This window comes from Neopelma chrysocephalum, unplaced genomic scaffold (genome assembly GCF_003984885.1).
Source record: "Neopelma chrysocephalum unplaced genomic scaffold, ASM398488v2 Primary Assembly neopelma1_45, whole genome shotgun sequence".
In the NCBI taxonomy this organism is placed as follows: domain Eukaryota; kingdom Metazoa; phylum Chordata; class Aves; order Passeriformes; family Pipridae; genus Neopelma; species Neopelma chrysocephalum.
The window spans coordinates 3,505,374-3,517,539 of NW_020897704.1; the positions used below are offsets into that span (position 1 = coordinate 3,505,374).

At 36.1% G+C, this 12,166-nt stretch overlaps 1 protein-coding gene across 5 annotated transcripts in view; it reads right to left on the reverse strand.

Moving 5' to 3' along the window:
- GRM8 (glutamate metabotropic receptor 8) overlaps window positions 1–12,166 on the reverse strand; it is a 325,188-nt gene that overhangs the window by 174,241 nt on the left and 138,781 nt on the right. For all 5 annotated transcript variants that reach the window (XM_027679190.1, XM_027679195.1, XM_027679193.1 and 2 more), the window contains 3 exons: window positions 2,760–2,895; window positions 2,132–2,286; window positions 1,034–1,171 (listed from right to left, as the gene is read on the reverse strand). In XM_027679190.1, coding sequence (XP_027534991.1) covers window positions 1,034–1,171; window positions 2,132–2,286; window positions 2,760–2,895 — 429 coding nt within the window. The remainder of the gene's footprint in view (window positions 1–1,033; window positions 1,172–2,131; window positions 2,287–2,759; window positions 2,896–12,166) is intronic.

Genomic DNA, 12,166 nt, shown 5'->3' on the forward strand with positions numbered 1-12,166 from the left:
TCTATAACAAAGGCTGTGTGAAAGTGTCACCAGGCAGCCAGAAATCTTGGGAGAGCCAGTGAACAAAAAAGTTCATTTTCCATGTGAAGAGTATTATTTAGTGAAAGAAGAAAAATCAAGGCACATCACAGATGACTTATGCATGTAGCGCAGAAAATTGGGTATTGCTGCTTCCACCAATAACAGAGAGAGTGGCCACAACCTGTAATGCTGGGGGTGGTGGCAGTAATTAAGGAAATAACACTGGAGGCCCTGACATTAGGTAAAGGTATCTACACAAGAAGTAACATAAGCAATCTGCTGTAGTCACAGAAGGTAACATTCTTGTAATAAACTATCCAAGTAACAGTAAGAAAATATAAGATCAAACTCAGCTACTGATATGAGTGCTGTATTAGCTGTTGTGACAATTTGATGCCCGAGCAAGCAGGTTTGTGAAAACAAGTGATAATTACCTAGAGGTTTTGGTCAAACTTTATAAAGGCTTTCAGTTTTATAATATGATATAGAATCCTGTTTTTTACACGTGAGGACAAGTAATAAGAATGTATTGATTTCCTTTTTACTCCATCCTCAAACAGAGTTTGTAAACTAAATAAGGAGTTCAAGACTTGACCTATCATCAAGACCTCAATAGTTTAAACAGAAATTTAATTTTCACTGTATATACTTCAGGGATAACAACATGAGAATTACTGTGATGCTCCCATTCGCTAAAAAAAAAATCATATTGACAACTACAGATAGGATCAGAGAAGAGGTCATTGAAAACATGTATGGAATTGAACCACTGCCACAGGTCTTTAACAAAATGTGTACCGTCACAGGATTTGTGCAAATTAACTACTAGATTTCTCTTACATTGTCCATGAATTTTTTCTTCATGTTCAAGAAAAAAATGTCACACTTTTCTTACAGCTCAGCAATATGCATTGGAGAATTGAAGGGAGTCAGAAAAGTGATGAAAAGAAAGCGGTTCCTTTCCTGCGCTCCTATGAACAATTTACAGATAATGTTTTACTTTCAGAGTTACCTGTGCATTTCTTGATGTTGCTATTTCTTTTTCCATGTGATCCTAACTTGCATCCAAAGTTCTCCTCCCAAAATTCTGCAAACCACACATTTCTTCGATTGTTAGCAAGTGTTCGGCTCCGAAAATATCTATCAAATCCTACATTTAAGAGAAGGGAAAGAAGCATTAAAATGTGATACTGTATCAAAAATAGTAATTTAAAGACAATAAGAAATTTTGTATAAAAATAAGAACAAGAAAAACTTTAGATACAAACTACTATAGTAAGATACTTTATCAGCATAGTAAATTAATCTAATCTAAGGATTAGATTTCATTTCAAGGTCACTTAAGATAATGAGGTACCTCTTCATTGAACCAGAGGGTTTCCAGAACACCTAAACTTCTGCTTCTATTTTTATATCTAATGACACCAGATGAGAAAGTAAAGATTCCTGCTGAAACCTGATCTCCAGCCTTACCCCTACAATCCAGCAGCCATAATCAAATCATGATTAACACATCCCATCTGGATTACGCTCTTTACAAATATCTCCCTGTGGCTAAATTCTCCCTATAACATCAGTAGTGCTCATTTTTTTCTAATGAATTACCAGTTTAGTGCACTTAATGAGACACTAAGTGATGTTACTATGTCCAGTACCCTCACAGAAATAAAGTGCTTCAAAACAACTTTCACTTCATCCACTAAGTCTGAATCTTAGTTAATTTAGTGGGTTCTTAAAGTAAGTTTAGGAGAGGAAAGAAGGGCATAGATTGATGTCCTCCCCAGAGAATAAGCTGACTCATTATCATCCATCCAATACTCTCCTTATTTGTCCCAAAAAAACATCAGGCTATGTTAAGAAGCTCTCGACCCCAAATGTCCTAATTAGTAGACAATTATAAGATTGCCTAATTGCAGATTCAGCATCTCCTCATCTTAACAGAGATATTAAACGATTGTTGGATCAGGCCCACTCAAGTTACTTAGTTGGAAAGTTTTTCCTGATTACCCTGTAATCAAGGACTACATGATTTTTTAATTATTTTTTAAAGAGACCTATGGTACTTGAACACTGGCAGAGAACAAGAGGTTTGTGCCATGTGTGTCCTTACCATCTATTGATGTTCTTTTGGGTAGAATGGTTACTGCTCCTTCTGCAATCTCCTCCTGCTGCTGAACTGGTGAAATTTTTGACCCCCAGCTGTCTGAGCCAATCCAGAGGAAATGTCCAGACTGATTAGCTTTTTTTGCTGCTTCCAGTATTCTCCTGCAAACAAACAACAAATGACTAATTAAACAAACTACATTTACAAAGAACCTGAGAACCCTCAGCATTTATTTTGGCTATGCATAGGTAAACTTACACTAACCATGTAGTCAATAGTTTTCACAATCTAAAGCATATTCAACAACAGCTGTAATGAACTCAAGATACAGTACTATACAAGTCAATTTGTTTCATCTTTAGCAGTATTTTTCCAGTATTCTTATTTGTTTCTTCATTTTCAGTCACCAATCTATTGGCACTGGACTCTTAGGAGCTAGGAACAGGTTAGAACTACACAGAATAAAGGACTAGCACATCGTATAATTACAACTCAATTTCTTATCATCAGATTTCCAAGAATTTTTACATGGGATTGAATCTGAAACTCCTTTATTACTCTATTCTGCACCAGCCAACCAAGCATCTTGGTGAAGAGGAAACATCTTCAATACACAAAATTAGGAAACAGGCACCTAATATCATCTTCATTCGCAAACATGATCACTGCTCGAGCATTTGGAGTTTCCAACAAGCGCTTGATGATCTTTTCAAATTCTCCTGGTCTTGGTTCCCGAGGGATTTTGAGTGACTGAGCAATGCAAACACCTCCTAAGAAAAATTAAAAAAATACAAAAAAAAAAAAAGAAGAATTTTAATACACTAAATACCCATACTTCAGATAATCCACAGTTAACCAGGTAGGCAAAGAAAGCAAGATGCTAATCTGAGATACAGCAGCACAGCCAAAGTAAAATTATCTGTGTATTTTGAAATATTCACTGTACTTACTTGCACATTTAATGCCTTAAAGATTACAATGCCATTACCTGTTACTTAATTTTTAAATACATTTTTAAACAGAATCCAGACGTATATTGTCAAGCACCACACTCTGCCTCAGCTGGACTGAGTTCCGCAGACTTATCTAATTCAGGGCACCTGAGAACTCCACAGCATTGCATTGAACCACGGAGCCACAATTCTACAGTTATCTTATGTTCACAGAATCACAGAATATGCTGAGTTGGAAGGGACCTTGCACAGGACCATGTGCCTGAGAGTACTGTCCAAATGCTTCTTGAACTCTGTCAGGGTTGGTGGTGTGACCACTTCCCTGGGGAACCTGTTCCAGTGTCCAGCCACTCTCTGGGTGAAGAACCTTTTTCTAATATCCAACCTAAACCTCCCCTGACACAATTTCAGGCCATTCTCTTGGATTCTGTCACTGGTCACCACAGAGAAGAAATCAGTGTCTGCCCCTCCTCTTTCTCTCCTGAGAAAGTTGTTCATAATGTGGCTCTTTGGTATCAGGTACTGTCATACACCTCTGCTTGCTCAGCAGAGAGTACAATGTAGAGAATTTGCAGTGTCCTCTTATGAACGAATACATACAGATCACTTTTAATTGCTATTATGACATTCTTAATTAAGTTGTCTTAATTATTTAAGAAATTATCATTGAATATTCTAAATTACTAATCAGCAAATGAACACAAACTCAGAGATGATATTTTTTATATCTCTTCCTGACAGAGGGAGGAAAGTGCTAATTGAAATCTTTGTGTTTTACCTGTCAGGAAAAAAGGGTCAAATTTCTACAGAAACTTAGGGATTTCTAATAGCTTTCACACACCAGTTCAAGAGAATCTCTACTTCCTAGTTACAATACTGTTATCTGTGTTGGTATGCAAGGAGAAAAATTCCTTCAGCCTGTTTCTTGAATCGCTGAGTCCATATTGGCACCAGCTTCCTATACCATAGATGATCTGTTATTGTTTGCTGATTTGCTTATTTTAATTATTTTTTCTTAAGAACTATTGTCTGATTCTCATTACTGCATCTACTACATCCCAAAAATATTTGTCCTTGCCCATTGTTATTCCAAGCATAAAAGCCTCTTGTGAAGAATCTAATCATTAATAAACTCAGAAAATCAAGAAAATTAATGTTAACTCTAACAAATAAAGTGACATGTTAGTAGACAAAAGCAAAGCAAAATATAAGTTTTGCATCTCTGCATCTAAATACTTCTACACTGAAGATTGCCTTTAGTGTGAACAAGAATGTGTTTTAAAAAAGATGTTCTATTTTTAATGAATGCTAGTATTTATTTTCTGATGTATAAGATCATTTGAGGCACATACGTTACTATGTGTTAAGGGTAATTAGTCAACTAAAGTCATAGTTAGATGGCTATGTCATGTATCGGGAGGCTTTCCAACACTCTCAGCAGTCTTGTCCCCCTATCAAAATGTCAACCTTCTGTTTTTCCAAAGTACTTCACTTATTAGGTTGATGCACTCTATCAGTGACAGGATTTGAACAAAAACAAGGGTCCAGCCAGGTGAAGCTTGGGATGTAGACTTACATGAAGACTTTACTGAGGTCCCTTTTGTAAGCTTTCTTAAGCTCAATGTATTTAATCTTTAAGCAAAACAGGCAAACAGGTTTAGACATGGGATAAAAGAAGCACGGAATTATCAACTGCCAGTGTAAAAATAACAACTTTTAAATTACATCAGCCAGTTTTATTCACAGGTAAATATATCACCTTTTTCAGTTAGATATCAATTACTTGCGGTTACATTATTATTTTGTTAGGTTGAGAAATTCATTCTACAGCATAGGCTTGTCCTGAATTCTTCTCTACTTTACGTGAAAGAAATATTTGCAAGTCAGAATATCTGCCATTTCTAACAAAAATTGTTTGTTCATAGTTCTTTACCATCTACAAATAGTGTAACAATGTGACATAAATAATTTACTCATCTGCTTTAAAATGGAATGTAGAGCCTTTTTCTGGCATTAAATTTCTTCACATTTTTATGAACATCTTGGTTCCCCCATAATGGACAACTAATTTGCCAACAACAACAAATAAGCCTTTAGAGCAGGCAATCCTAATATTCATACGGTATTTTTGAAAATCCACAAATGAAAAGATGAACACTCTACTGTGAAAAGTTTCAGCCAATTATCTAAGCTGATATTAGGCTATAGTGATAGACACTCAAAAAGCCCTTTACTGCAACCTCTTTCCCAAGTAACAGGGCAGAAATGTAAGAGAAATATTTAGCAGATATCCTGTAAATTAAACAATCAGCAATTCATTGTTAAAAAAAGAAAAACTATAAAAAAATGCCAAGCTCCCAGATGTCCCCAGAGTCCTTCAGCACAAAAAGTAACAGAGATCCTATAAAATGACATAAATTAATAATTTGTTACCTCATATATTTTGAGATCACATTTTTCAACTGCTTCTACTCATGCAAAGGCCCTTAGGAAAAAAATATCATTCTATCCACATAAAACTCAAATGCAAATATTACAAAATGCATATATATAATAAACTACATATAGCCATCTACACTCTGAGTGAAATGGCTATCAAGCAATGAAAAACTGCAGTATCTAAAGAGGCTATTTGCATGAAAATAGTGTAGAAGAAACACCATTCCATCACTGTGGCAGCAAGTTCAGCCATGACTGTACTGTGTATCTCAGGATCTCTGCATTGAAGAATGTGTTAAGTACTACTAGGAACAAAATAAAATTCACTTCAGCCTTGTTGGTACATTTGTAATTGATTGTGTAGGCTATCTCCAACACAAAAACCACCTTGTATACATCCTTACCTATATATTGCATATACAACTGTTGCTCAAACAAATAACAGGGTATCAATTTTCAGCTAATGATGAAATGCTAGATCCAGAAAGGTACTCGCAACATTACAGTGTCTAACCTCTTGGCACCCTGCTGGCTTTGAAATCTACAGCCTGGGCTAAGTGCCCAGACACAGAGAGAGATAAGTGCCTAAGAAAAGGATTCCTTTGCGCCAGCAAACTGAATAAGGAATAATTATTCCTCCAAAATAGGTAGCTGAGGTACTAAAAGGACAACTTTTAAGGCTAGCAGTAAGGATTTATCTTATGAAGTGTGAACAAAAGAGAGATTTCCCCAAATCAAGAAGAAATAGGGTTCGAGAACAGATGTCTCATACGTGATACCAATGGATTTACCATTTGCTGCAGAGGTGCCAAAGGGCAGGTGGTTCAGACATCTAATGTCCCTGGAGAATTTATGGCTCTGAATTATAAGAACAAATAGCATATACACATTTCACTCTGTCAGCATTTCTGACTGGTTTGGGATGATGACTGCTTGTCCCTGTGGCTGGTTTTTTAAATATTTTTTATCCTTCATTGTCTGGGGATGTACTTAAAAAAATACATTGGTCTAAATTTCCCTTGGCCAAAATGATGATAAATCTAACATTGGTAAGAGGAAATGAGAGGTAACTTTCTTCTTACTGAGAAGGAAGTTATATGTTTAAGCCCCATCAATTAAAAGGACCTATGATGAGGCTTCAGAGGGCACTGCACTAAAAGCTGTTATTGAGACCAAGAACTAAGTCAAGCCAGACAGACTCACTTCAGGTAGCTCTACTACGGAGACCAGTAATTTCCCCACTGCTCTTGTACCCATTCCCTAATTCATATATGACATAGGAAATGAAATTAAGAGTTTGCATCTGTCACACATTTCAAAGACATTAAGAGGCCACTGATGGAAAGTAGTTCTTCAGCTACTCTGGGGGGAAAATAAAAGTCTTAGCACCAAAGTGTGCTAAGCCTCTTTTGTCTGTTCTCAGATCTGTAAAGCTAAGGTCATTCTCAGTCATCCCAGAGATTGATTTGAGAGAGAAAACAGTTAATATGAACCGCATTGAGTCAGTGATGACAAGTATCCATTTCTCTTCTGTCTAGCACCTATCAAGTGCGATACCCAGCACCTGGGGCCAGGCGATGATGAAGAGAAGGAGAGCAGAGGTGGGAGCTGGAAATCAGGCTCATGGCAGGAGCTGCCTCACTTGTGATCCAGTACTCAGTCCAGCCACTCTGCACCATGGTTAGCAGTTGGTAGCTCACGTGCTTTTAAAAATGGAGTTGTAACCAGACCTGATCTACAATAACACGTTTCTGAGTCTTTTTCTGCATTGTGATAAAAATCACATCTTAAACAAATTGTTCAAGGCTGGGCTTGGTTTGCTTACAGGTAGTCTGTATGACACAGCTTGTGGGAAACACATTACCACCAAACAAAAAAAAAAAAGGGAGATTTTGAAGATATTGTCAGTACACAGGATCAATAAACATTTTCTATTCTTTTGGTACTCTTACAACAGTGATTCTTCCAACAGGGGAAAAAAAGTATATGAAGTACCTGCGTAATTTTGGCAGTTAAAATTGCAACGATTTTAAAATAATAAATACTAGTTTTTACTCCCTGGGGTTCTGAAATCACAAGATGACATGGTGCTTGTAAACCATTAAATACTCAACTGTATGAAGCTAGGTGTCAGAATTTAATTGAATTGATATTGAATGTGTATTTGGAAAATATCAGACAGACTCGGTGGAAAATTTGCACTAACAAATGAACAAAAAACTGAATGATGAAGATAAATGCAAATACAAATATTGTCTTCCATCCCAGGTAGGACTCAGCACTACATTATGGACCACCTTAGTGGGTTACGCAAGAAAGGGTACTCTCTTTGTACCAAAAAAGCTGAAGACAGTTTTCAGTTCAAGTGGGATCAGTGTTGGGACCACCACACTACTTGGAGCCAGTTTACCCTCTAAACTATTTTTTTCCCCACATAAATATAACACTAGCCTTAGCATTGTAATAGGAAAGGGATCAAGCTATGCACTTGCTTTGACAAGCTGTCTATTTCTTAGCATAAGGAGGTATACCTCACCTGACTCAGTATACATCTTTGCAAGTCGATTATTTCATGACAGCTTCATCACAAATCACATTGTTCCTGAAAAAGCTCAGGACAAATAGCCAGGGCATATCTGGGATCCAGTCCTACCTAGCAGGAATTTCTCAGCTGGCTTTAAGATGAATTATATGTGACTGGTCATTAGACCAAAAAAATTTTAATGTAGGCCTGTGGGAAGTTTCAAAAAGACATTACAGAAATATTTGAAGTTCTTCTTCCAAGTAGGGGAACAGATGTCAGACACTCAGAAGAAGCCTCAGTGAGAACTCCTGTGAGGCTCACAGGGTGCTACCGCAGTCAGAGAGTGTCTCTGACTGGACAGTGCACACTTCTGACAGTATGACATGATGTAGAATATGAGGAAAACCAGACAATTCCATTTCTCCTCCTCTTCTAGTACTTCCACTGGTTATATTGGAAGTCTAGAAAATCTAGACCTGGTTATATTAAAAGTCTGTTCCAATTGCCAGGAACCTAGATCAGCACAAAGATTGTTGAAGATACTAAAAACTACAAGATGCTCCAAACTCAAGTTCTGTGCACAAAAATCAGGATAGTCTGTGAGTCCATGAAGACATTCTTTTTAAGCAGAGAGTTCATTATTTGACAAATTTGGATAGTAAGAAATCTGAATGTTAAAGAAAAATAAGGTAAGTAACTGTTCTGCATGAGACTTTCACTGATGTTGATAATCAAAAATTTTTAGTATTTATTATTTAAACTACAACCAACTTGCTGCCATCCCCTTGTGTGTCTCCAGATTCCATTAAGAATAATTTTCTAGAGTATGAGTCAACAGGGAGTGACATCTAGGAAGACAGAGGTTGAAGATCAAATTTCTCAACCAATAATTGTTCACAATTAAATGTATCCTTAATGCCAAAGTCCTATAACTGGGAGGTTTGAATGCAGCCATGCATTTTTTCCAGAGCTACCTTCACTTAACTCCCCCAAGAAACCATATGTTTTCTGATGAAGCTATATGGACTTCAGGATAGCTTAGCTTTATGAGTAAGAATCTGAGCATTCAACAGGGTCTGTTCTTCCACCTAAGTCCATGCCATGGTAACTTCACTGCTGTTCATGCTAAATCTAGTTTAATAAAATCTCACTCCAATGCACCTCCTTTTTTGCAGTCACAAATTAACTGTAGTATGGAAATAACCTAAAGCCTTTCCTCAGAAGCTCACGAAACAAAAACACTCAGCATTTCAAGCCCGTATATTGGTGGTATTAATTCCTTTACTTAAGTAAAACCTATTTCCTCAAAATACCCTAATATTTATGACAAATGTGTTTTCATTGCACTAGCAGGTCAATGATGCTTTTCCACTAACCTGTCAGCAACAGTCTTGAGCTTTTCTACCCAAAACTATCATCCTTTAGAATATCAAAATCCCTCTTGTTTATTTTAGTGTTCTAGAAAAGGCTTTTTGGCAAAGGTTTATTGTTATGTCTTATATTTATTAATTATTTTGCAAAAAAATTTAAAAAATAAAAATTAGAAAGCATTAAGCAAGACCATGAAAGAACACAAAACATTCTGATAAAGACAACTCATCCATTCCTTTTAAACCCATTTTTTACATTCCTACATGTACTTTCACAGGCATATAGCCATGCATATTTCACAAACACATACGCTCACAAAGATCCTTACATCATGGGGAAAGCAGATGCTAATTCTAAAATAGAAAATGAAGAGAGAAAAAAACAGCTCTGCCTCCATATGAGACCACTGGCTATTGGCTTCAGTCATCAGAATCAGTTTCTAAGGTGACATGAAGTAAGAGAAATCTGCTATTTTATACTTATACTTCCATTCTGAATAGTAAAATATTCACTTTTCGTTTTCATTTTTTTGTTTGTTTGTTTCCCCCAGAAGCAACAGTTCCAAGTGTACCACTATATATTCCATTAACACCAGCATCGACGGAAAATAACTGCAAGGGATATTTTCACCATCACCAAACCTACTGATTTTTTTTTCTATTTCGGAAAAAACAACCCAAATCCACAAAGCACACATTTTTCATCCTTTGACTTTTTAGTGCTATTTGTGTAAATGAAAGTCAGCTTTCACAGTCTTGAAAGTGAGAAGCTAAAAGAAAAATTCATCTGTAGTGGAGATGTTTATGAATGGGTAAAAAACACATAGCCAGCCAAAAAAAAAAAGGCCTGAAAAGAATGAATTCTGGAAGGTTATGAGAGAGGATTTTTCCTCTCCATGGTAAATCCCTGTATAACTAGTTCAGAAAGAACATGGGATGCCCAGACAAACTTCAAAATGATCTGTGGCCAAAAAAATGTAATTGAAATTGGCCTCCACTTTCATTTACTGGTCAACTGTTGCAATGCTTTCACAGATATGTTTTTTTTATCATCACAGTGAGTGTGAATATTTCCCTCTGGGGAAGCATTGTTCTTCCTAGTTGTAGATTTAGAACTTGCAGAGGCATAATACGAAAAAAGAAATTTACTGCTATTTTATGTTTTCTGGATACATGCCAGGTATACCCTTAACGAGGAAAGGAGACCCTCTTTATTCTTGGTGTTTTTTTCTAAAAATCTGGAAAACCTACACTGGTTTATAGAGCATCATGAAGATGACACAGGAGCTTATAGCATTCCTTGTAAGTAACTATGTTTAAACAGGAAAAGAAAGTCCACCATGAGGAGGGTTGGATTTTGCTAAAACATTCTTTTCTAAATAAATATAACCTTTCTTCTTTCAGTATACTTTGCTCCCTACAGTGCTCTTTGGTTTAACCGTTTTTTGTTCCATTCTCCACCCTGTTTATTTTAAATATTTTACCAGTGATACAAAAGACTGTTTTCAGTTAAGTTGTCCTGGGTTGCCTTATTTTAATACTAGGCTGATATCCTACTTCTCCCTTACATGCTTCTTAATGCTATCATGGTGTTCAGAGGTTGCATTCAGTCACCTCCTTTGAACTGAAATGCTGTACACAGGCAGTGGAACCTGACTTTTAATCATGCCTTCTAAGAAAAATAGCAGCTGTGATTAATGTTCTCATTCTGAAAGTTCTTGGTCTGTTTTTATAAGTGAAGACATTCTTCTCTTTTGTGATCATAAAATAATCACAGATATCTTGTATTACTGGATTTAAAAAACAAAATTCTACTTTTTGCTATCTTCAAGAAGTTATGTAGCGAAATCAATTTTCATGTTTCCTCATGTATTTCTGTAACCATAAAATCCAGTGTCAGGAAATTATTCTTAAAATTAGGGATGTGTTATTTATATTAGGTTATCTCTATAGTCATCCAATATTTATTTTCTCATAATACGAACTATCAAAATAGTTTGCATATAAAGAATTACTTAACTTTGATGAAGATAAGTCTAAGTTTGACTATTGATGTTTGAGCTTGAATGTGACATTCAAAAAAGAGTCTCAAATTTGAAGTTCAAAAAAATAACCTCATAAAATAACTGTCAGCTAATATTTGTCTGAAACTGGGAAAAGAGAATTCTGTGGTTTTCTCTACATGAAATTATAAGAACAAATTTGCAATGAAAATCAAGAAGGGATCACTTCTGACTGGGAATCTTGTAGGTAAATCTAATCCCCGGAAAGTTAATATAATGGAGATTTACAATCTTCTACAATAAAATGGAGATGCACGTGGAAATAATGAGGTTTACTGCAGAAATCCTCTACATAGCATGCCTACACTGAAGTTAAGCCCATGCAAACATTATTCGAGAGCTCACTTGCAACCTTGTGCTCAAGGAGCCTTGTCCTCTTTCATGGAAATTTCATCAAGAGCCATGATGGCTTCAGCCGTGCAGGATCAAGCTGAAGTTCTCTTATAAGTTACGATTATCTTACAGAGATGATACCATATATGTGCAGCTCTGTTCATGGATTAGACTAAAAAAGAAAAGATTTTCAGGCTGAAAAAGACAATTATCATCTGCCTTGACGTCTTCCACATTTAAGGGTGATCAGAATCTTTTTCGAAAGTCTAATTTAGCTTTTGGAAAGGCAGTTCAATTAAAAATTAAATATTTTGGACTTGTTAGAAATTTGAAAGGATGAAATGACATAGTGGTTAAAT